General features: G+C 35.5%; 1 protein-coding gene, 1 long non-coding RNA gene and 1 other non-coding gene across 4 annotated transcripts in view; 1 reads left to right on the top strand and 2 right to left on the bottom strand.

The window, feature by feature from the left end:
• LOC136810093 (sialin-like) overlaps nucleotides 1–7257 on the top strand; it is an 80034-nt gene extending 72777 nt beyond the window's left edge. Inside the window, exons 7-13 of one of the 2 annotated variants that reach the window (XM_067066668.1) lie at nucleotides 875–1008; nucleotides 1940–2089; nucleotides 2523–2652; nucleotides 3548–3640; nucleotides 4149–4300; nucleotides 4904–5287; nucleotides 6765–7257. In XM_067066668.1, coding sequence (XP_066922769.1) covers nucleotides 875–1008; nucleotides 1940–2089; nucleotides 2523–2652; nucleotides 3548–3640; nucleotides 4149–4300; nucleotides 4904–5122 — 878 coding nt within the window. In that variant the 3' untranslated portion in view covers nucleotides 5123–5287; nucleotides 6765–7257. The remainder of the gene's footprint in view (nucleotides 1–874; nucleotides 1009–1939; nucleotides 2090–2522; nucleotides 2653–3547; nucleotides 3641–4148; nucleotides 4301–4903; nucleotides 5288–6764) is intronic. The other variant, XM_067066667.1, reaches the window with a different exon arrangement.
• Nucleotides 870–22277, bottom strand: LOC136810097 (uncharacterized). Its single transcript, XR_010847060.1, has 3 exons — nucleotides 22201–22277; nucleotides 20621–20748; nucleotides 870–940 (listed from the first exon to the last, which is right to left on the bottom strand). It is a non-coding gene; the product is annotated as an uncharacterized lncRNA (long non-coding RNA).
• A 1687-nt stretch (nucleotides 22278–23964) lies between these two features.
• Nucleotides 23965–24036, bottom strand: Trnac-gca (transfer RNA cysteine (anticodon GCA)). Its single transcript has one exon. It is a non-coding gene; the product is annotated as a tRNA-Cys (tRNA).
• Nucleotides 24037–26478: the final 2442 nt, after the last annotated feature.

The following is a 26478-nucleotide window of genomic DNA, read 5'->3' as shown; positions in this document are numbered from 1 at the left end:
TCAGCTTAAAGAAAACATGATTTTAGAGTATTTGATAAAGGCCATAAAGTCATGGTGTTCTAAAAAATCTACAGGCCTATCAAGCATGCAGCGACATTGATTTTTTTGGGACTCAATTTTCCGAAATCGTTGCATTGATGCTAGTGCATAATGTGGCAAGGAGCAAGAATTTCAGTACAAAATTTTTTATTTTTTGTCGGTGACTTTCCCAACCCTCAATGTTAACGTAGGTTTGAGTCACAGGCACAAATAAGATCTCCATGTATTCTAAGATTTTTCAATATTTCTGGGATCCTGTCAAATTTGCCCTTGGAACTCCATGGATGAAGTTCATTATCTTCTCCATCTAAAATCATTTAAAATCGATTGATTAAACGAATGACTTAGCAGTGCTCAGAAACGCATAGATTATAAATTTAAATCCTTTCGATGTACAGTCTATAAATTGACGTGCTACTATTCGATACACTCCATTATTCGATAATATTGAAAATCACCGTTAACAAGAAACTCTCATAAATGATTAAATGACGCTTCTTTATTCGATAAGCTCCCTTATTCGATGAAAATCCAATTCTCCTTGAAAATCGAATTAGAGAGCGTCAACTGTGTTTTTTTTTTTGGTCGAAACGTGAAAACGTTCATCTAACTCTTAGAAAATGTTTTGACCTATTCTTGATATTCATGACGCTATCTTTTATACGGAAACACACGAAAAACACCGGGCGTTTGCGACCAGTTTTAAACTCAAACAATGAAACTGGTAGCAAACGATCGGTGTTTTTTGTGTGTTTCAATGTAAAAGATTACGTCATGAATATCGAGAATAAGAAAAAGTTGAACTTTCTAATGATACCTTCTTCAATCCTTTTAGCGATTATCAGCTTCGTTTGGCTGTTCTTGTGGATTTTCCTGGTTCATGACTCGCCAAGTCAACATCCTACAATTTCACAAGAGGAAAAGACAATGATAGAAACCAGTGTCAAGAAAGCTACTGATGCTGATAAGGTAAGTGGAAACCACACTAAAGGAACAATTTAGAATTTAAGGGTTGGTTTCTAATTAAGAATCATTGATAATATAGAAACCAGCGTCAAGAGAGCAGGAGGACCCAGGGGTACTAGGTTTGCAAGATGACGGTTATGTTCGAGCCAAAGTTCGAAAATCGACCCTCAGAGAGACTGAATCTCAAAAATTTTGTCCATTTTTTGAGATACTATTTGCCTAAAATTTCATCAAACGTTTTGCAAATCTTAGTCAAAGTTTCAAGAATATTGTTGATTTTTAATTTTCGTGATCTTGGAACCCTTACAGGGACTCAATTGCTTTTTAATGGTTTTTGTACCCCTTTGAGGGACTTTTTTGAGGGTGAGAAAATGGTACCCTTATGACTCGTACCCGGCACCATACTCCCTCCCCTCGGTGAAAACAACAGACACGTATAAATTATTCAGCATTTGCTGATCAAATTTGAGTTTTTCCCCTTTGACAAAGATCATAGCCCTTGATCTATCCCTCTAAACATGCAACACTGAAAGCAAATAAAAACAACGTACTACAGTCCACTCTCTCTAATTCGAGCTTCAAGGGAGAAAAGGTTTTATTCGAATTAGAGAAAGATTCGAATGACAAAGAGTAACCACTTTCAAGGTTTTAGATTCTTCGCACTAAGTTTTCTATAAAAGTGGTCCAGCAACCTGACTAAAGCTGAAGGAACCAATAATTTAGTTCGAATTATAGAAAGATTCGAATAATAGAGATTCGAATTAGAGAGAGTCGACTGCACTGTAGCACGGTCTTTCACCGATCTTTTATTCACAAGCTTCAATGTCAAATATTTTAAAATGTACTCTATAAAAATCAGTAAGATTAAAATTGATCTGACTGTTAAAAAAATCAAAAAATTTTACATTCCGATGAAAGCTTTTCACTATTTCAGAACTTGGTGTACCCATGGCGTGCTATTTTCTCATCGATTCATGTTTGGGCCATTATTATAACTCATATTTGCAAAAACTGGGTTTGGTACATGGTTTTAACTGGTTTACCGTCATACTTCAAAAATGTTCTTAATTTCGACATTAAAAAGGTGAGTGTTAAAATATGTCAACTATGAAAATTATTGATGAGAAACTTCTTAAAGACAACTTGTTGATTTAGTAGCTTGAATTTGGGACTGTATTTGATCAACCGAGAGTGTGCTCGACCATAGTCCGTATAAAAAACCCCGATCTGGAAGCCTTTTGTTTTTTTTTCATTGTTCCTACAAATTGAACTTGCGTTTGAGTTTGTTTTGCTCGCTTTTTGATCATGTGATTAAATCTCAAACCAATCTCAAGAGGAGTACTTGGTAACATGATCAAAAACTGATCAAATCAATTTTTATCTTTTGATATTAACAAAGGAAAAAGCTAACAAAAAATTGAAGCAATAAGCTTCCACACCAGAGTTTTTGTATGGATTATGGCTCTACAGACTGTACTGTGATTTGAGAGTATCAACAAAATTCCCTTATTTCATAGAATGGATTTTTATCAGCCCTTCCATACATTGCTGGAATGATTTTCCAATTCGTTGGAGGATTTTTAGCGGATTTTCTGCAAAACAACAAACTCTCCAAACAAACAACTAAAAGAATTATGACCGTCTTTGGTGAGTAGATTTTATTATTGGATCGTCTAATGACCAAATGACCAATCGAAACCAAGCTGGCACACAACGTTGTTTCAATATTCATCCAACGTTGCATGGACATGAGATGAGCGTTGAAACTATGGTGTTTGACAGCTGGGAGTTAAACTTTTAATTTTAAAACTAAGGGCACAATAGACAAGCGTATAGATATGAAAAGGCCTTCAAAGGGGTTCCCAAGATTATTGCAATGCAACCCCCAAAGTCCGACTATTTTTTAATAGTAGTTGGAAATTGTGTCACGGGACAAAATAATCTTCTATTGATGATTAGCTTTATTCTTTGAATCTTGCATTGCGCTCTTCTAGAACAAATTAGAATATGGGGGGGGGGGGGGTGAAAAATATAACATTTTTTGGAAATTTACCCCCCGGATCTTGTGAATTTTGACCCCCCGGACAACGGATTTCACCCCCGGACAACCATCAGTTGACCCCCGAACAACCATCAGTTGACCCCCGAACATTCAAAATCACCCCTAATCAGAGCAAGTTTGCCCCTAAAACAAGGCAAATTTCACAGATTCTTCACTACCACCCAGACAAAATATCCAATACTTCCTCCACCCCCAATGTACAAATATTTCCTGAAAGGTAGCCCAGCGCAATCACCTTTTTCAAAATAAAAAACTTTCTAAGAACAAAAGGCTTCGATGATCAAAATATCAAGAACAGATAAAGAACATTTTAAAGCTTTGTGGACTAAAAAAACACAGTTTTTGCACAGAGATTGCACGAAATTACTCTAATGGTGAAAATAGGCTTTAAAAACTTTTGACGTTCTTATGAAAAAGCGCACACAGAGAGTCTTTCAGAGAACCAATGATTTCAAACAATATTGTTTTTCCATTCTTTAGGATTTTATCCAACGGCTGTGTTATTACTATTGACCAGTTATACGAAATGTGACGAAGTTTATTTATCTGTTACTTATATGGTCATTGCTACAGGTAGGATAACTTTTAAGGGGTACTCAAAGCAAGTGATTGACCTTTTTTAAGTACATAGCCCTTAAAGGGTTTGTTTTTAAATATTGATATCGTTTGTTTACTAACCAATTTTAATTTCAAGCTTTTTTCATATTGTATTGACACGTATGTGGAGCAAGATTGGTCAGATAAAGAGGAAAAGAAAAATATTTTTTCGCTTATATCAGCATAATATAACAAAAGGCAGGCACTTTCCTGATATGAAATACGTTTCTGAAACAAGATCACTTATGTAAAAATAAAAGCTTAAGTGCACTGCATGTATTCTATGGGTGTAAACAGCTAACTTTTGATAATCTTTGCGGACCTTCGGGGTGAGTTTTTCAGGATTCCCAAAGTACACTGTGTAAGGGTGTGAAAAGTAAGAAAAACTAAAATTTTTGCATTCATTTTGAAGTTAAAATGCATGAAATATATTAAAACCGTTTTCAAATGTTCTTACTGATATTGCCAATTTATCTTTTGATAGGGTTGCTCTCCTTGAACAACTCTGGATACAACATCAACCACTTAGATTTGGCACCTCGTTACAGTGGCATTTTATACGGTATCGAAAACCTAGCCGGAACAATCCCGGGAGGTGTGGCACCTGCCATCACAGGCTACTTAACAAATGATGACGTAAGCAAGTTACGAATCAAAATATGGTTCGCTCGAACTACGTATTGAGTTTTTGAAGTACAAAGGTCTAAGAGAGGAAGGAATCTTCGTCCTTTCTCAAGCAAGAAAAATGTGAAGCCTTAATGTTTGCGCCACCTTTGGAACGGTTTTTTTTCACGCGGCAATTTTATCGAAATATGGCGATGGAAGTTACCTTCTGCGAAAATCACACAGATTACGAGTTTTGGATAGTAAAATAAGAGGCTCCACTTCCTATTCAAGAGTTTCCTCTCTAGCTCCTCCGGGCCTTTAAACTCAATTGTTTGCGAACAGTACAAGCTTTAAAAAATGAGCTAATTTTGTTTCATATAAACCAATCTTTAAATCGTTTTTATAATACCATAGCTTCTATAGAGCCAACAGTTAGAAAATTTCTGCATGCCTCTTTTAGAGAACCCTTTTTTAAAACACTGAACATTTTTTGGCAATGTTAGTAAGGCACCCGAATTTACCATCGTCCCGTTGTGACCACATTGGCTAAACATGGTACTGATTTTCAGTGGCCTACTGAGTTTGAAATAAGGCTGTTTTTCATTTTTTCATCGTGTTATTATCTAATTTCAGCCATCTCGTGAGAATTATCGTAAAGTGTTTGCGATCGCCGCCTCGCTTGCCGCCTTTGGTGGAACGTTCTTCATTATCTTCTGTTCCGGTGAAAAACAGAGTTGGAACGATCCGGAAAACCATGGGATGAGTCCGGAAGAGAAATTAAAGGAAGCCAATAAGAAAGAGATGCACGGAATTACAAATGAAGTTTATGCTATGGATGCGACAAATTTGTAAATCATCAATTGTAAAGTCTTCACAAATTCAATTTAAAGTAGAACTTTATCTAACCCTGATATGCAACATTGCAATGTCTTCCACGGACCCAACAGCTGATTGGTTGAAAATGACGTATTGATGTAATGTTAGAGGACATTGCAATGGTGCATATCATGAATATGAGTGTGATTTTTTTCGTGCCTTGCGTGCCTTCGTGCCCTTCGTGCCTTTTGAAAAAAAGTTCGTGCCTTTCGAAAAAAAGTTTGTGCCTTTGAAAAAAAAGTTCGTGCCTTTTGAAAAAAAGTTCGTGCCTTTGAAAAAAAAGTTCGTGCCTTTTGAAAAAAGTTCGTGCCTTTTGCACACAGACTCAACATTACGTGTTATAATATACAAACTATGTTATATCATTGTATCAAAATAGTATATTATACGGACGATAGCATCGTCTACTAGTTCTTTCACTTCTTCTTTGCATCCGCGCTAATTTGCACGTTGACTTCTCAAACCCGACAATTCATGTATATCCTTTTTTATCTTTCCTGTCTTTTCAAAACATTCGAATCTTGAAATAAACATTCGAAAGCGCATTCGTTAATATGCAATGTCTTCTTTTTTTTTCTCATTTGTGTAATTCATGTAATTATTTTTCTAATAATCGAAAGTTAGTTATGAATTTTTATCCCGGGGGGGGGGGGCACTCATATAATCTGGCCTACGTCATGTGCCGCGCTCAAGGGTGTGGTTTTTCGGCATCCCAAATGCACTGTAAGGGTGTGTTTCTGTGAGATCAGGTGAGATTGCACTGATGCACTGCAAGGGTGGAATTTTAAAACAAATTCAAAATAATTGTTAAAAAGAAAGGTTTTTCTATTGTCTGATAATTACAGCTGACAAGAATAATTCTCTCCGTTTTTCTTTGAAACAAAAAATTTCCCGAGCTTCTTCTTTCACGGAGATTTACAGCTGAGAAATATAGTGCACTATAAAAGAGTTGAGTAAATCAAGAGAAAATGCACTGAAAGGGAACCTTTTCAACCATATTGTACTGCACTGTAAGGGTACGATTTTGAAAAGCAGATTTTGTGCGGCGCATACCGTCGTTTCGAAATCGAGTGCCCCCCCCGGGGGTTTTATGAATTTTATGAAAATAAGTATACCCTGCTCGCCAAAACTACGATTTAAAGGCGTTCTAATAAAAAAGTGTATGTAGTTTAAATCACCACCCACCCTTCTAAGTTTTTTAACCTCATGAAGCTTCTGGTTATTTTTTTTGTCATTAACTATTTTCAAAAGGCACGAACTTTTTTTCGAAAGGCACGAACTTTTTTCAAAAGGCACGAACTTTTTTCGAAAGGCACGAACTTTTTTCAAAAGGCACGAACTTTTTTCAAAAGGCACGAACTTTTTTCAAAAGGCACGAACTTTTTTTTCAAAGGCACGAACTTTTTTTCAAAAGGCACGAACTTTTTTTCGAAAGGCACGAACTTTTTTTCGAAAGGCACGAACTTTTTTTCAAAAGGCACGAACTTTTTTTCGAAAGGCACGAACTTTTTTTCGAAAGGCACGAACTTTTTTTTCAAAGGCACGAACTTTTTTTCAAAAGGCACGAAGGGCACGAAAGCACGCAAGGCACGAAAAAAATCACACTCCATAAATATAGATCTTTAGATTTAAAAATGAAGACAAGATACGGAACAGACTTTAAAAGCTAATGATAAAGAATTATGGCCCAGAAAAACCGTCAACAGCATATCCTATCAAGAAGTTCGCTCAATTCCATGGAAATTTTTTGATTTGAGATACGGGGATGATGACCTAGGTTGTAATTCATTTTTTGTTTGGTGGGAAAAAGTTTAGCCATTCTGTTTGAATCATTCTGTGTTAAAGACTCGATTGGAAATTCAAGAGTATGTTTGAAAAAAGGGCTGATTATTTTTAAAGTCAAATATGCTGAAATTAATGATGAAGAGATGAAAATATTGCATATTTTTAAATAGTTTTTGATAATTCCGCATATTTTGCTATATTCAGATATATTTTAAATCTGTATAGATCCCTGTATATATTTTTGAAATCAAAGTTTTTTTTTTAATTTTAGACAATATTACGATTAAAATTATTATAATTAATATGATACAGATGTACGATAAAATTAACCCAGGCACGTTTTCATTGCTTCACAAATTCCATACATTCGCTATTGAGGGAATAGTTCCAAAGGATAAACTGGGAAGGTCCTTGGGTTGATCCAAAGTTGATCCAGAGACTGAAGTTTCATTAACTCTGGCCATCATCTTGAAATGTAATTATATCCTCTGAGATCTATTTAGTTCAAAAGATTAAAACAGGAAAAAGTGATGATGCCTTTTTAAAGACTTGTAGACACGAGAAGTTTTTTTCACGTTGGTGCAATGCAACATGTAAAAACTTCTCGTTTCCCCAAGCTCTTATAAGATTTGCCCCACATTTAAAGTGACGGGTCTTGAATGCTCTGTCGATATGTTTTACTTTATATATGGCGTTATTGTAAAAACACGTGGGACGGCTTTTTACCTGGGAAATAAGTGGCTTTGACAATAATTATGAATAATTACGACATTCTAAAGGGCTTATGATGCGTTCAGCTTATCTACTCCTCGGCGGGTGCGACGCTGGGTGACGGCTGGGTGACGGCTAGAGGCCAGAGAGCCCCTTCTTACTAGTATTAAACCACTGACTTCAAAGCCACTTATTTCCTTTAAGCAGTATATCTTTCAAAATCTGGCAATTTGGTTTACTTTATATCGGGCGTTATTGTAAACGTTTTTTGGATGTGGCTTTAAAGTCAATGGTTGAATACTAGTAAGAGGCCAGAGATGAATCTTTTGGGTGGGAAATAAAGCCACTAAATGACATTCAAAACACGTGATCATAAACACGCTGGGTTGAAAATAAAATATGTTTAAAGATCTCATATCAGAAAAAAAGGCGCTTGATTCAATCCCACAAAGGCTTAAACTCAATGCTTCAAGCATGTTTTAATGAAAAAATGTGCTACCAATCAAATAGTTTACTTCAATGAATAACTACCGCAACTTACTAGTGACGTAACCTAACATGATGACTTTTGGCGTATTCTCTCTAGGGAAATGAAAAGCTTCTTCGGGAACACTTGAAAAAAATTGTATTTTCAGTTGTATTTTAGAGGTCAAAACGATCAAACGTCTGTTACAAACTTCGAAGATGAGAAGATTATTTTGTCAGCAAACTTTAAAATCTACAAATCAAATACTGTACTTCTGTTGTCTTTCAGGGGAGGAGATTATTAAGATTTCTTTGGACTTTTTTTTTACTTCAAAATGTTTTTGATATATTTCAAGATTAAGCTCGAATCATGTACAGTAGTGTAATTTTCCTTTGACTTTTGAAGGACCTTTCGGTTTGAACAGTTTTAACTTATACTTAATAAGGTGCTAGCCATTTGAGTTAGCAAAACTTACACGCCATACGTATCTGAACCGTCTTAAACCGGTCTCCATATATAATATGAAAAGTTTAATTAGTGGGCTCTTATTTTTGAGCATTGACACACTCCTGTGACACAGACCCGCTGGGACCCCAGCCCCACTGGAAGATTTGGCCAAAATTTCGCCCATGATGGCAAAGATACCCCACAATTTCAGTCCAACTGGGAAATTGACTCTTTCTAACTCCATTTCAAATTCAATGGGAAAGTATTGCACTTAAAACAAGACCATCCTTGGAATGCGGTGTTTGAACAATTTTGAGTTTCTATCCCCATATAATAGCTTTCATCCCACTATGAGAAAGAATTTCCACCGGGGCTGTGAGACGGGTGTATTGATATTCAATTTTAATTATTTCTAAATTTTTAGACTTAAGACCACGACAAATCAGTGAGACACGGATCGACGGATACACTGAATGGAATATTCGAAAAGTACCACGTGCGGAATCCTGAATGCTTCACATCAAATAAGCGAGGTTAGGAGATTGGAGCAGGCTAAAACATAGAACAAAGCATCCAAATCGAAGGCGATATCAAGACAATCCAGTCGGGATGATCTATTCACCTCTATTGAGTGAGTTACTTTTCTAATTTTGTAATCATTTTTACATCCTCTTCTCACAGACCCTAACATACCCGGTAGATTACTTTCAGCCAGTTGGCTTAGAAATTACGGACTCGATGGTGCTATGTTTTTTATGGCTGGGGATTTGAATTCCATTGTTTTCGAGCCAAAAAAGATGGGAGACAAGCATATCATAGTTAATATTATGCAGTGACCAGTGAGGACTGGTTTAGCCGATTATTCTCAGCGGGGACAACAACTAGAGCGTAATTTTTCACTTGGAAATTGGACATTTCGGCCAATCTTTCCAGTGGGTGTGTGTAAAGTAATTTGAGGTACTTCATTTTTCAGCTTGGAATCAAGCCACCACACTCGTAACATTGAACTTTTTCAAACAAAATGTGTTCTACGTGTAGAGACGATTTCCAAACGTTTTGACAATCTGAGATTTACCAATAGACGATATCGGCTTCACATAAAAACTCAGATTGGACCCCCGAGAATTCCCCACAATGCTTTGTGCGGAAAAAATTTCACCGTGAACTTTTTTCCGCACAAAACATTGTAGGGAATTCTCGGAGATCAAATCTGCGCGTTTTCACGTTAAGCCGATATCGTCTATTCACGACCTTAACGAGATCAATTTGCACACCAAACTGACAAAAATTCTCTAACAACAAGTAAGTTTCTTATGCTTTTTTTTTGTTGAGTTAAAGAAAAGCGGTAGGAAAATTCGTAACTTCCATTGGGCTCTTCCAGAAAAAATCCGTTCATGGGGGTGGAGGATATATTATATTTTTCATGAATTACCCCTGGACATTTTGATTTTCAATCCCCTGGACACGGGTTATACCCCTGGACAAACATCAAATCAACCACGTGGACACAAAAAATTACCCCTGGACATTAAAATTTACCCCCTGGACATTGCAATTTTTTCAATACCCCCTGGACAATTCATCCTCCACCCCCCCCCCCCCATGAACGGATTTTTTCTGGAAGAGCCCATTGTGTTGGATTCTGAGGGTATTGTAACAGACAAACAAACTTTTCTCAGTGGGTCATGTTCAATTGGAAACGCTTTGACATCTTTATTTACCATTTTTCGGACAAAATTTTCGAGAGTATTTGGATATTTTTCGGGAGTCTAAATTATTTATTGGAAAAGTTTAAAAATTGGTGCCCTCAGTAATTACACGTTCGCTTTGACAGCGCTTCTTTTCAGTACTGTTTTCAAAACTCTTGATTTCAAATTTGTGGTTTTTAATTCGTCTATAATTTGCGAGAACAAAAGTTTTTTGAGGTACACGTCAATTTTCAAGAGTTTAGCGTCGCTTTCAAATTAAAAGTTCCTTCTTTTTTGTCATTTAATTATTACTCAATGCTTAATCTTCATTAAAGGGTTTTGTAATTTGGGGTAAGAAATCTTATCCCCTCAGGGTTTGAAGAAGTCAAAAAGCATCCTAAGCGTCTTTAGAGTAGGTTATATAAAAAAATTCTGAGTGACCTCTCAGTCCTGACACTAGCACCAATACTTTGGTCAGACGATATTGTTTCACTAAAGTTTGGCTTTAGGGTTGAGGCGAAGACAGGTGAAGGCTAAAATTGCCCACGCGAGGAGGTTTTCCTCCTCCGTGGTTCATTTGGCAATTCCCTTGGGAGTTTGGAGAACAATATTTATCTGAAACAAAGATAAGTGATCATCTTTATTACGAATCATCTGCGTTCAAACGCTTTTGTTATTTTTTATAAGAACAAGAGCCGCAAAGATGCGGATAAATATTTCCTTTACAAATGATAAAATAATTATTGATGTCCTCAAAAGATTTCAAAGTGCTTCATCTCAGATAACATCAAGCAACACAAGTCCCCAAGAATTTCAAAATTCGTTTATGTAATTGCTAGTATTTGCAGGATTATTCCTAAGATGACGAAGGTTCAAACCTACGGATTACGGCTTATTAATTTTTGGGAAAATGTTTTTGAAAGTTCCCTTTTTTGTCCCAATTCTGCTGTATAGACCTTTTTTCAAAGAGGACGTCCTGTTGAATAATTTTATATTCCAGCCATAAAAACAATGATAGAGCCATGCATAATTACTGTATCATGTATATTGTATACATTATGCATGGTTTTATCATTGTTTTTTTTAATCATAATTATTCAACAGGGTGGCCTCTTTGAAAAAAGGTCTATTAGCCTCCTTTTAAAAAATTTGCCACCCAGGACATTTTTATTCCAACCCCCTCCCCCCGCTTATTAAGTTTTGAGATTTTTTCCAACCCCCCCCCCCCGCTTATTCCAATCTCCCCGGCTATTAGGTACCCGAGAGTAGGTGGACTTTAGTTGGATTTTAGTATTATACTAGCCGTCACCCGGCGTCGCACCTGTTCAGTGTAGCTGGAACCTCGATATTCCAGGATTAGAAAAAGCTATACCTGTTATCTTTTTTCTTTAAAGAACCAACAAACCATCAACATCGATAAATTACACACATTTACTCAGAAACTTTTAAAATTATCTGCCATTATGACTTTCTTGAAGCCGTTTCGAAATGAACCAATCGGGTTATGTATCGGAATTCCTATGGGAGTTCTTTTCCAAAATTTGTAAAATAGCTAAGTCGGCAAAAAAACTTTTCATGGGGGTTTGAGGAACAACAGAACTGCTATCATTTGTTTGTTATTTAACCAGATATTTAAATTCGGGCTCAAAAATACTTAAAAATAAATAAGTTAATAATATTAAATATACTATTTGTATCTCTCAGAAAATAAACACTTACAGAACGACATCGTTTATCATTTGGAATACCCCCGTATTTGGACCATTCTATTGTTGGCGCAAAATAGGGCGGAAACTAAGTAGCACCCTCAGTGCAAGATTGCCGCCTCATCTTTATTCGCCCGCGCGAGAATGCGAGCTAATCATTTTTTTCTCGCGCACTCAAGGGGAGAAGGAAAGTGATCGATATTCTTTGAAGGGGCAATCTCCATTAACCCGACCTCGACCTCGACCCTGACCCTTGAAAAGACCGACCCTCGACCCTTGGAAAAAAGCCGACCCTCGACCAAAATACATTAAAAAGCCGACCCTGGGTAAAAAAATACTTTAGCGACTTTTATAAAATCTTTTTTGGATGAATATTCCAAAAACTGATCATTAGAACACTTTAAGAATACTTCAAGAATAGTCGTCGGTGGGGGGAGGAGGAGGATATGGGAATATTCTTCACAAGACCCCCCCCCCCGGGGGCATCTATTGACCAACATGTATAATCAACATGCATAATCAGCCTCGTATCCATATATCCCAGGCTTAATATTTATGTTTTACGTTGATGCACGAGAGATATTAATATTATATTATCTTCCACTCACAGTAAAAACATCAAAAAGCAGATAATACGACCCGCCCGCCGGGTGCGGGGGGGGGGGGCGACGAGGTCGACATATTCATTATTCTTATAAAAAAGCATGTGTCCCATCCCGGCCTTAATCCCATCCTCCTGCTTGTCTGCTCAACTTTTATATTAAAAAAAAACACTGCCAAAAAAACTGTTTTTTTACCCAGGGTCGGCTTTTTATTGTATTTTGGTCGAGGGTCGGCTTTTTTCCAAGGGTCGAGGGTCGGTCTTTTTCAAGGGTCAGGGTCGGGGGTTGAGGTCGGGTTAATGGAGATTGCCCTTTGAAGGAAAAACGTCAGAAACAAACCCAAAGACCAAATAATGTATTTTGTTGTTGAGAATCGATCCTGTGAAGATGAAAAAATTTCTGCTTTGCGTTTTTTTCGGAACGCTGAAAAACTCTAACTTCGATCTTCCTTTAAGGTAAAGAGGTTGCGAGATTTGGGTTAGCAAGGCAAAAATTGCTAAAAAGCTGGTAAAATCGTAATCCTCAAAAATCGAAGTTCCAGCCTGACTGCTGTTGAGTAGAGTGTTGTGTTATTGAACACATCAAAAGGCCTTGGGATAGTGCATAATTATATCATTTTATTTTAAGCGCTTATTGCCAGAAATATTAGCCAAAAAGGGGAAATATCTGAAATGAAAGAATGACAAGAAGGAAAACAGTTGTCATGCCAGGCCAGGAAATCACTTGAAAAAATTGTCAATTGAGAACAAAGTTTTCTTCATTTTTTAAATGCATATGTGGAAGAAAATGTAAAGTTTTAAACGCACATTGAAGAAAATATATATTCATAACAAATGTTTTCCATCTTTTAAATGTACGTGTAAGAAATCTCCAAATTTATAAAGTTTTCCACGTTTTCAACGCGTATTGAAGAAAATAAATTCATAACAAAAGTTTTCCATTGTTTAAATGCACATGTAAGAAATCTCCAAATTTATAAGAAAAGTTTCAACCTTTTGCCTTTAAAACGCACGTGGAAAACAATCTACAAATTCACAACCAAAGTTTTCCACATTTTAAATGCACGGGGACGAAAATTTCCAAATTCACAACAAAAGTTTCCACGTTTAAAATGCACGTGGAAAAAATCTCCACGACCAAAGTTTTCCACATTATAAATGCATGGGGAAGAAAATCTCCAAGTACCAAGTTCAAGACAATGATTCCAATTGTTTAATTCCATATTCAATACAATCAAAGTTAACATTCTTCATATTGGCCAAGGTGTTCCGGTTATATCAGCTTAAAAAGTTTGAAATTACAGTTCTGTGAACCGCAACAGAATTTTCCCCACAAAAAGAGTTTTCACCAACTGTCACTAACCAGTTAATTCATTGTTGTAGATAAAAACACCAAGGGAAATTCAATCATTAACCAGTCAATTTTGCTCCATGTTTAAATTTTTAGCTCAAACTAGCTAAATCATAGTTCGTCACCAACCATATCATCGCCATCTGACCATTGGCATTGCGCATTGGGTGGTGCATACCATAAAAGTGAATTCAAACTTTTTTGATGTCGCAAGTATTTTTTTTCAGGTATAACATGGTCAGATTTATCCACAATATTACTTTAGATAAATATACAGGCAAAATTGAAGTTAGCTTGTTGTGAATGTGAAAGTTGACAAAATGTCCTGTTTTTCCAAGACCATCAAGATAAGAGATTGTATCTCTCACACCAAGAGTATGTAAACGAAACATCAAATCCAGACAATCGTACAAAAAACATGATCCAATTCAACTCATGAAAGCATAAAAACCAAAGAAAAATAGCGAAAGAGCAACATTTGTTGTCTATTTTTTGCCTCCATCTTTGTTATGACTGTTAAAAAGCAGTATGGTCCGATCAACAATACGCTTTCGAACCGGGCGACGTTTTCCGATCGGCAAGGAGAATAAACCACCGTACGCATATTTCCTACGACGTGTCTTGAAAAAATGACGTCTTCCGCCTCGAAAAAAGAACATCATACTGTTTTTACCGCCGGAGCTTGATTTAAAAAGAGACTCATGTACAAACTCACGAAATTGACCAAAACCGGCGTTAAACTTGAAGAAGGAGAAGGAGGAGGAGAAGGAGAAAAATTACCGTTTTAACAAATATTTCCTTCTGGAAAGGAAATATTTAATAAAAAAATCAAAGACTTTCTTTGATCTTTTAAATTCTATTTTTTACTTCAATTTAATGAAAAATGTCGTTCGTGAAAAAAATAAGGATTACATTATTCCCAACTATAAAACTCAAAAGTCCTTCAGAAATTATTCAATAATTAGTTAAAATATATTTCAGACGTTTTGTAAGAATGAATTGGAAAACGTCAAAAATTGGCCATTTCATTTATTTAATTTGATAGAAATAAACTTCTTCGATTTTAGCCTGGGAACCTGTTCTGGTCTGTAAAACAAACAGGTGCCAATTTTTTGGGTCTGAGATTTGAATCCATTTTTCATCCATAAACTACAACTGAGCAAAGTCTCATGCTTGTACGCCTTTGTGTATAATGATAATGACTTTTGGCAAATGAAGTATAAGCCCGGGCTTTAAACTCAATGCTTTAGGCACATTTAGCCTGTACTAAGTTCAAGCATATTCTGAACGAAATATACTAGAGAAATGACATACAAGTCTTTTTTTTCAACACTTTTGCGTCAATTTGCAATATTTTAAAAATAGTAGTGACAAACCCCTTAGGACTCGTAATATTTTTTATGCAACGCAACTAAACCTGGTCCATTTCAAATTTTTGAGGACTCAAACACTGACGTCACAGGCAAAATCCTTTACCCCCCCCTAAAATTTGACGAAATTTCAAAGTCAATAAAACCTAATATTATTTTGTTGTAAAATTCTGGGGTAAAGAAGTTATTTATGAGGATAGATGATGCAAAACAAAACTGACAAATTTTGTACTCTCAAGTGCTCGATAACCCCCCTGCTTGTTAATTTATTTTGCAAGCCCTTTTTGGGTTTTTAAATACTATTTCTAAAATTATCATCATCATTTTTTTAAAGTATGCTTGATCAAAACTAATAATTGAGTCTTTTTGTCGATTAAAATTTGCAGCTATTTCCAAACCCCCTGTTCTATTCCACCCTAAGTGAACATAATCTGTTTCGGGTTGGACAGGTTATTTAATAATGAACTTGTTTATCTTGTTTTTATTTACAGATGTGGTGCAGCAGAAAAATGCACTGTAAAGGTTATTTTGTGAGCAAGTGGGAAAAAGTGCACTTTAACGGTTGAAAATTTGAGAAAATACCAAATTTTGTGGTAAAATTTTAAAAAATTTAAAAAATTTTGCCCTGGAAACGGCACAAAATTTCGAAGAATCACACTATAAGGGTCGATTTTCAGCCAAATTTTTCCTCCACTGTAAGGATCCGATTTTAGAGACCTGATTTTTGGCCGAACATACGGTCGTTTTCAAAATCAGGTCTATGCCTTTAGTCCAATTTATTTCAAAGTAGTTATTATTATATTGTTACATACGTAAATTTTATATAGCATAAGGGATACAAAGGTGTCATTATATGATATTAATTAATCCCACAATTAAAATAGAACAATAATAGATTATAGACTTCATGATTATGTTATACTGTAACTATTGTAACTGTCCAACTAAAACCCTTAAAAGAAGAAATGAAACGATATTTATTTGCAATTTAATGTTAGTCGTCTTTCAGCACAGGACAGAGCTGGTATTATGTTAACACTAAATTTGGATTTGAGATCAAATCTGGAGTCCAACGCTAGAAGAAGCAGGACATCTTGGGCATTGTATAATTCAGGGCACAAGCATAAAGTGATATACAATGTAATTAACGACAAATTCGTGGTTGACTTTTTTCATTAATTAAAACATTATTTAACGAACGATCGACTTAGAATGTCGAGACATGTTTACATAGCTTCTTCAATACAACATGGCAACATACCTCGTTCCCGTAAAAAATCAGAATGTTTACCATTACGATACGTGCGTTAAATTTTGCAATCTCTTCACACTAAACATAGAAGTTTTTGAATTTTTTAAATTCTTTCACTAAGCCTCATATTACAATTAAATGCTGCATAAGCTGGCCTTGCAGTTGGTTCCTATAACAATAGTTATAAAATGTTAGCTCATAAACTCATCATGACAGTGTGATGGGTGGTTATATAGTAAATTTTTAGATTGCATGTTGATGTTGTAGGTGTGCACAATGTCCTTGTTGTAGTGACTTTCGTAAGCGTACCAACAGCGCAGCGGGTGACAGAGGGCACGAAGTGAGATCGCTTTTAGATTTCGATTAGCCCCTATCTGGATGAAAACCTGTCGTTCTCTTTATGGCCAAACAGAAGTTCTTTTGCTTTTTTCGATCAGGCGATGCCATGGATTAATTCTCTGCCCGCTTCAGGAAACTTTTATTCGTTTTCCTACATTTCGTTTGTTCGTTCGACTGCGTTGGATGGTAATATAGAATAACAAGTTTCGGTATTTTATCGTATCATGTCGTTTCAAAACGCTCAGGGTCTTTTCTGCAGTATCATGGCCATGGTAACTTGCATATTGGGTACGCTTCCTTTGTCTTCTGTTTGACCAACGATGTAAAAATAATAGATAACCAACTTGCCTTGATTCTCAAAAAACATCCGTGTTACGGTTGTAAAAATATTAATGACATTTTCATCGTAAAAAGTGCAATTAAATAAAAACTTGCTTCATTTGCAACCTTCTATTGGACAGAATCGATCACGTGATGTATATTTTTCTAAAATTTGGGTTAGAAAAAGTGTATTCTCCTATATAGGCATCCTCACAGAAGGAATTTTTTAATTAGATATTATTGTTCTATAAACATTCATCTGTTTATTTTGTATCAGGCAACCTTCGTGCACTTTTGTATAGAAACTAGTTTTTGCTCTATCTTCGACAGCGCGAAAATACGAAAAACTTTCCTAATGCCACAACTGAAAAAGACCGAGATTTTGGATAGGTACAAAAGTAACTTTAACTTAATAGTTATGTGATGACTATGTATCTGTATGTAGCACAAAAATTTTACTAATTCAGGGTGGCCACACTTATTTTAGATGAAAAATCCAGCTTTTTTGGTCAAAATATCCTTTTTTCCAGGTATTTTGAGCTGGAAAATGTACCTTTTTCCAGCCTTCACCAAAAAACCTGTCCTTTTTTCCAGCTATAAGCGAGTGCAAAATTATTACCATTGGATACCCCTTAAAACCTACAAAAATAGAGATACCCTCTATCTGAAAATTTAGGTGGGATTTTAGGCTGAAACTTTTTGTGTTGAAAGTACGCTGTCTATGCAGAGGAATGTGAAGAGATGGAAAAACAGCTTTTCTGATTACTCAAAGTTCAACGATCACTTCTATTGAAAATTCTATTGTAAAAACGTTGATTTCATTAAATGAAAGTCCAGAAAAGACGGCTCGCCATACAAATCGGACGGTTTCTACATGATTTGATGATAAAAATGAAAATTTGTTTTTCCTTTTTTCCTTTTTTGCCGATTACTAGTTCAATTTTTAAGAATAAGGAGCAATATTTTTACCAATGTATAGCAAAAAAAATTCTTAATGCAATGATATTAAATCGGTTCTTGTAAAACTGTCAGAAGTCGAGTAAAATCAAGATGAAGTTATAATTTTCTCGAGCTCTAGCTTTCCATATTATGGTGCGGTCATGATGCGGTTATATCAGTAGAATCGCTAGGAAATTCTGAGCAAGAAGATATAGGTACCTTTTCGTATAGGAGAGGTGTACCCAAAATATAAGCCCTAAAAGTTTGCGCATAATCAGGCTTGAAACAAAAGAATTTTGTCACAACACGCTAATTATGCAGATTTTTTTATAGCGACAACAAAAGAAACTTATTTACTCGACATAAACTCCCTTAAGGGCAAGAGACCTGGTATATGACGAGCCGTTTTTCCATTGTTTTCAAGAAGCTGTTTTTCCATCTCTTTACATTCCTCTGGTCTATGGTTCCTACAAAATGGTTTTTCTCCAATTACTTTTTATATAATAGTCCTTTTGGTCTCAAATTTTGAACAGTGGTTCACTGCAAAGCAACTAATATTGCAATTAGATCATTAGGACTTAAATATTTTCAAGACTGTATGTTAGAATCAAAATACACCTTAAAACCTAAATTAGAACTTTGAGGGCCTCAAGATTTCTCCCGGGTCTAACCATGAAAAAGAAAATGAATATTTCATACCTGCCATAAGTATGGGTACCAAAAAGTATAGGTTTTATGACCTTAAATACAATTGTGTAGTCTCTAGGTCCGAGAAACTTAATTTTTTGGAGGGATTCTTACTAAAATTTTGATAACTTCGAATTTTATAACACTTTTTGATAAGTGAAATTCTCGAAATTAGGTTTTTTTGTGATTATGAAAGTACATATAAGGTTGCAAAAAAGTGAACTGAACAATATTAAATCAAGTTTGGTGGCTAAGATAAGGTGGCTTTGTAGGTTTTAAGGGGTATCCACTGGTACTTCTAGATTTTCAATAGACATTTCTTTCAAATCGATTATACAGATCTAAGCCACAGGGTCCTCCAGGGTTCAGGTACCCCCAAAAAGTTTAGGTGCCCCCAAAATTTTTAGAAATTTTAGAGTTCTAAGTAGTTCCCCACTTTTGAGTTACTCCCTTGGTCAGCGAAATATATATTCTTCTCCTTCACTGTGATTTAAAGTACAGTGTACAAGAAGCAACCCGGGTGAAAAGAGAAAGGCAGACAAAGTTATACTTACTGAATGAAAAGATTCGATTCAAAATTGGAAAATTGGGTTAGTCAAGAAAGACTATCAAAAACTTAAACTATCAAAAAAACTTTTCCAGTTTTTCCAGCTTTCCTGTTTGAAAAATGTACCCATTTCCAGTTTTTCCAGCTAATTTTCTGAAAAAGGCCATTCTTCCAGTTTTTCCAGGTTTTCCAGTTTTTCCAGCATGCGTGGCCACCCTGTAATTTGCCCGGTTAAAAACAGTAGAGATATCTCAAAAATGCGTCAGGAAAGTTTATTCATCCTACTGTAAAATTAAATATATAATGCATGAATTGTGAATTTGTGGTTGGGAAGGGAGTTCACAGGAAAATGTTCGAAATAAAAGCACATTTTAAAGCTAATTCTCAGTTTGAAATAAAACTTTAGTCAATTTTTTGATACAATGTTCTAATAAGATAAAAACCTTCAAAGTTGAAACTTTTTTAAAACGTTTCAATAAAACAGTACTAGTAGACAAAATAGTTGCCTGCAGAAAAACATTCTTATCAAAAGAATAAAAAAGCCACGAGGTTCATTATGCAACCATTGTTATGATAATTATTCTTTTGTTCTCCAAACTCCCAAGGGAATTGCCAAATGAACCACGGAGGAGGAAAACCTCCTCACGTGGGCAATTTTAGCCTTTGCCTTTCTTCGCACCAAACCTTAAGCCAAACTTTAGTGAAAACTATCGTCTGACCAAAGTGTTGGTGCTATTGTCAGGACTTTATCTTAACCTATTCTCTAAAGACGCTTAGGATGCTTTTTGGCTTCTTCAAACCCTGAGGGGATAAGATTTCTTATCCCAAATGATAAAACCCTTTGGTGAAGATTGAGTATTGAGTTAATTTATTTAAAAAGACGCTTTGTAATAATTGAAGGCTGTAGAAGTCTTCATGACGACGCTTAATTCTCGAAAAATTGTTTCTCACCTCAAAAAACCATAAACTCAAAATTTGCAAGAATCGATCATTCATTTACCATAAAACAAAGAAGAGCTAACAAGAGTAGCAATTTCAAACTTTGTCAAAAGCGAAAAATGCAAAACCCTCGTAACAAAAAAGAAAAAGAAAAAAATATTGGGGAAAATACGAACCAACCTTGCTTCCACATCGACAAAACTAATCTTATTACAATCAAAGAAAATTCCCATCAAAGCTCGAATTTTCAGCTCCCCACTCTTTCCCACTGGGTTAAAAGTTTCAATGGGCCAATGATGATAAAAAAAATGAAAAGAAAGCTTACCTATATTAGAAGACTTCAATCAAATGGAACTTTCATAGCTGCTTTTATTTGGTTGAAATGATCATATTCGTCCATATTCGTCTCGAAGTATCACGTTATCAGAATGTCGTTCGAATAATAAACCGAAGCTAGCTAGAAAGAAAAATGTTTTTATTTATTGATATACAATTTAACAATGGGCTATTCTGATTTTATTCCCATGCCGAGATCTTTTTTGGGCAAGGTGATTCAGTAGATTTTTTCCCAGAAAACCAGAAAAACCCGAGATTTTTTGTTTCCAGACCACCCTGGACGTCACACCTCCTCAACATAGGGGCTGCCGAATATTTCTGGAATATCCCAATTTTATAATAGCTTCAACAGGTTTTTTTTAAATACTCAAATCAAGCCAGAAAGTATTGCTAAACTCTCATTTTGGTCTTTCCAAAGCGATTACATAGCACTCAAACTTTGCTTTAACATCCATCACCTGATAATTTTATTTTCACTAGCTCGGAAAAGGGCAGTCAGGCAAATTTAGAGACGGTTATGTGTGGCGGTTATGGGTATGTTTTTCAAGACAGCAGAAATACAATGGAATGGTGAACTTTCGATAAAAGCACTCTTACGTTGTAAATTTCAGCAAACCCAATAAAAAATTGAAAATTTTAGCCCTGAAATTCTGATTTTATATTTTAAGAGTTGAGAAAAATGCACTTTCACTGATTTTTCGCTGCATTCTAAGGTTGCGATTTTTTCGCCACATTTACCGTCAGTTGGTAATGACTGGGTGATGATTTCAAAACGTTCTATGTTACATTCTTTTCGGACACATATTTCAAAAAATTACTTTAAAATGTGGTGAAAGCAGTAACGTTTATCGATGGAAAAAGGATAAAACTTACTTTCCAAGAGAAACCATGACCAGCTGATAATTTGAAGTAAAATAAAACGAAGGATAATCCGAAAAATTTCACCATCATAGAATTTTTAACATCAACATTTTGTCGTCATTTTTCTAATTAAGATTATGATGGTGAAATTTTTCAGCTTATCCTCCGTTTTATTTCCAAGAGATGTCTCAGTATTTTTCATGATTATTGTATATCATTGAATCGATCGCTCTCGACTTGAAACCGTCTACGTATTATGACTCAAAAACTTTTAAGTGTTCAATCTCGTGCTGTAAGTTAGTTTCCAGTTTTCGAGCCTCGCTTTGACGCACGTGACACGTTGAATTATTAATGGATGATTCAATATGATGCTCCATTATAAGAATTCAAACTGGAAAATGACTTTAAGAAATTCTCACAAAATAAACAAGATCTCATCTTGGTCTTATCATCAATGATATGAAGTTTGAAGTTTAGTCACAGCTTCTGATATATATTTTTTATAAGATATGTGTACTATACTATATGTACTGTTATACAGACACTTGATAATGTAAATTTAAATTTAAATTTCTAATTCTACATACTTAATTTGAGTTAATTTCTTTGGCTGGCAAAAAGCAAACGAAAAAATAGCAACAATTCATACATTTAAGGATAAGATCTTAAGAATACTCAATAAAGTAAAAAAAGATAAAAGTTCCTTACCAGATTGGAAGAAAATATTGATATTTGGAAGTTCAACCGACCAAAACAATATGGCATCACTCTCAACAAACGTCTCATCTCTTTCTTTGAGCTTCAGTTTTCAACTAATTATTCAACTGAAGCCAAGTATTATTAAAAAGTGAGTTCTGCTCCCTAGAGATTGCGTCAACGACATGAAACAATTAAAAACTCACTTCAATAGCGTTCCCGCAACGCATACGTCATAATTATTACTTTTCACTTTTTTTGACATTTGTACGAGTTGCAATCATTGAGTTTCAAGCCGAAGGCTAGAGGTCAATCTCCTTGGTAGGATTTGAAGCCAACAAATCCTACCAAAGTTGCGCGGCCTTGAGCGACCCGCCTGGTTTTTACCCAAATGACAGATTGAAACTAAAATTTACCGCTTCATTTTGAAAAATATATCACTCGAAAACAAAGGAATTGCTAGATTCAATCCGTCATCAAAAATACGGCGCATATTTTAAGGCTTCAATTTTTCTTGCCTGAGAAAGGTTAGAGATTGACCTCTAGCCTTCGGTTTTGAAACTCAATGGTTGCAATCCCACAATTCAACACGGCTCAATTAAGATACGTGCAAGCTGTTATATATCTTTTGTCAAACGATGCAATTAACGTGCAAAAGAGATTAACACAAAGGTTGATAGGATTGGAACTCGTACAAACACATCCAGAGTAATGATTATGTCAAAAATAAAATATATTTTTAGATTCAGCTCGATGCGCTATTCTCTTGAGTTGAGTACTCATTTAAAATAATTAACAATCGAGCGGACATAACCAATGAAGTATAAGCCCGAAGGGCTAGAAGTCAATCTCTTTGATGGGATTTGAAGCCAACAAATCCTACCAAAGTTGCGCGGCCTTGAGCCTCCCGCCTGGTTTTTACACAAATGACAGATTGAAACTAAAATTTACCGCTTAATTTCGAAAAATATATCACTCAAAAACAAAGGAATTGCAAGATTCAATCCGTCATCAAAAATACGGCGCATATTTTAAGGCTGAGAAAGGCTAGAGATTCACCTCTACCCCTTCGGGCTTGAAACTCAATGGACATAACAGATGACACTCAATTCCCTAGGGGTTGCACTGAAAGTCATTGTTAAAAATCGAGATACAGTCAAAAGAGTAAGTTTGCGTCCCTCGTGGGAGCGTAAAAACTTCTGTTTAATTTATAAAAAAATGATCACAATAGACCTTTTCATTGCGTTACATTTGAGAAGATTATACAGGGTGTCCAGAAAAAAAGCATCGCGTTCGAACATAACTTTTACAAAAAATAATTCTCAATAACTTTAACGTCGTGAAAATTTTAAAGAAAGTTAATTCTTTTTAATCATAATGACTGTTGTAAAAACAATTATTGTGTTGGTATATATTTTCTTACATTTTGTAGAACACACTCAGAATCATGTTCGAACTCGATACCTTTTTTCCGGACACCCTGTACTTTAGTGGATAGAGCACGTATTCAATATAAATTGTTATTTTCATTATTATACTTATTGGGTATTTATTCGAAAGGAACGTAAGTGTGGCGCGGATTTTTATAGAATTTCATGGAGATTTTCTGAATTTTCACGACTTTGTGTTGCTAATTAATTTTCGCGTTCTTGGATGTCTATCGCCACAATTGGTTCCGCAAGAAACGCAATAACGACAATGCAAAGTTCAGACTTTAGACTGCACACCATGAAACTCTGAAATATGATGAATTTAGTTAAAAGAAATTTAAAACTTAGGGGACACCCGGGTTTGAACCAGGGACCTCTCGATCTGCAGTCGAATGCTCTACCACTGAGCTATATCCCCATGTCAGACGACATTAGAATCACAGATGTCTATCAGTTTTAAGGCGGAAATGTTCGGTCTTACTAAGCTTACTCGAATGAAAGAAATAATTCCTTAAGTAGCTAATGTACTTCCGTAGCAAAAAAAAGCATCTTAATTAATGAAACCGCACATAGTTTGAAAGCTTTTCTGGGTGGTTGTAAAGCATTCTCCGTTTTATCATATTCAATCATAGTTAACTATGTTTAAAATTCTTAAAGGGGAATTAACGTTTCAAATTTGTCAACAAACAAATGACAGATTCGAATAGAGCTCATTGAGACGATTTCAAATATATATGGTTTATAGGGCTTTACTCTTCTACATCCGGAATAAGAGTTGTTTGAAAATTCTCTTGTGTTGCTATGGATACGAAAAATGTGACGTAGGGTGCGAACTGTGTTTCTCTTTTTTATAAGGGAAGAGTGGTGAATGATGATTTAAAATGCAGTTTTTGAGTTTCTTTTTACCGTTAGAGAATTTACTGCACCTTTGGAATACTAACTACATTCTCCTAGTTTTATGTCTTCAACGTTTTGCTATAATTACTCTAAAAAAGATTCATTTCTAACGTTTTATATCTCTTTAACAACCAAATAGAGTGTAACAGTGAGAATAGTTGGGGCACACTTTACGTCACAAAATACACAGAGGGGGAGTTTTTCTCCATTGTAGAGTCAAAATTGTGAGAAATTAAAGATTAAATAACTCAATGAATAAAAGACATTTTGAAGTGGTTCTTTTTTTGTTCGATCACATTTTTCTTCCTCTTTAATGTTTCGAAAAAAAATCACAGGGTTAATTCCAAACGTTAATTCCCCTTTAACGTGGACAAGAAAAAAAATTGAAATGAAAAAAAAAGGAATTTCAACGAATGCTATGTTTTTTTTTCAATTTTCCTTTTGTTTGTTTTAAATAAGTGTGATAACGTTTGCTTACTCATCAATTTTAATTTACAAGCATTCTCACATTGGATTGACACAGATGTGGAGCAAGATTGGTCAGAAGGACGGAAAGAAAAACATTTTTTGTTTTATCAGCACAATATAACAATAGCAAGACCCGGGGGGGGGGGTACTATCCTTGCCGACCGACAGGGGTGCTCCGCTGAGGTTCGAAAAATGGACCCTAGGTGGGACTCGTTTTGCCGAAATTTGCGAAAAAAGTGACCTTGAATGGGACTGAAATTCCAAAATTTTCCCAAATTTTCTACTTTTTCCCCAAATTTTCCAAAAAAGGCACCCTACGAGGGACTTTGGTGTTTTTGTTTCTTGACTTTGGTGCGAAGTTTTTTGAAATTAAAAATTCCATAGTGCAATAACAACTTGTAGCTTGAGAGTTTTATGTCATTTTAAGGTCCGGCCGAACAACCGTAAAAGTGGGGAGGCTGAAAGCTCAGAATGAGATAAAATTTGCAAGAAATTTGAGGAAAAAATCTCATTTGCTCAGAAAGTCTCCCCGGTATCGCCGGTGTAACCGTAAATCTTTACTCCCCGGAAAAAATCACTCCCTCAGTTATAATTTCCCGGGAAAAAATGACCCCCGGAGTAATAATTACCTGAGAAATTATTACTCCCCCTTGGAAAAAATTACTCCCCTTCAAATTGCAAATTTATTTGCTCTAATTAGGGGGGAGTGTTATTTTCCCAGTAAATTATGACTCCCTGGTGAATTCCGACTATTGCATATTCGAATTAAACGTTCGATTTGGACATTCCAATCAATGAAGTCACTTGCTAAGTAGAGACGTTTTAAAAATGTATGCATACTGTAATCCATAAACTTTATTGTTGTGGTTGCTGTAAAAGAAAACCTAGCCATAAAATCATCTACAAGTTAAAGTGACCCGTTGTTACCCCCACCCATCCCGTTGAACTGTACCCCTGGTGACGCCAAGAACATTTTCATTCGTTCGGGAAAAAATCAAAGAATGCTATCCCCACTGTAGCAATTTTTTATCTTCATTTTCCTGTTGAAATATTCTACTCTAAGGACCCGAATAATAGAGGGGTCCAAATATAAAAAGGGGGGGGGGTCCGAAATTTCTGTAAAATATAATAGACGGGGTTGAATAAACGGGGGGGGGGGGTGGTTCGAAATCAGTGTAGTCAAGAAAGATGCCTTTTTATTAGAATTTTTATTGGGCCAAGAAAAGGCCCTACGAACAATAATTTTTTGAATTAAATTTCAAAATAAAGAAAACAGTGATGCAGATGTAGCCGGGTTTTTAAAATATCTCTCAATTTTCTAACCCAAGCAAATCGCACTCAAGAAAAAAGTTTAAATTCAATTTAAATGTCAAAATAAACCAGCTGCGCTGGAAGCTCCAGCTATAAGGATTATTAGCACAAAGATTTGAACGAAGACAAAGGTTGAAAAGTAAAAACGTGTGCGAATTTTACGTTATAAGAGATTGGATTAAAT

The sequence above is a fragment of the Clytia hemisphaerica genome, unplaced genomic scaffold (genome assembly GCF_902728285.1).
Source record: "Clytia hemisphaerica strain Z4C2 unplaced genomic scaffold, Clytia hemisphaerica genome assembly, whole genome shotgun sequence".
NCBI lineage: Eukaryota > Metazoa > Cnidaria > Hydrozoa > Leptothecata > Clytiidae > Clytia > Clytia hemisphaerica.
This window is presented reverse-complemented; position numbering and strand designations above follow the sequence as displayed.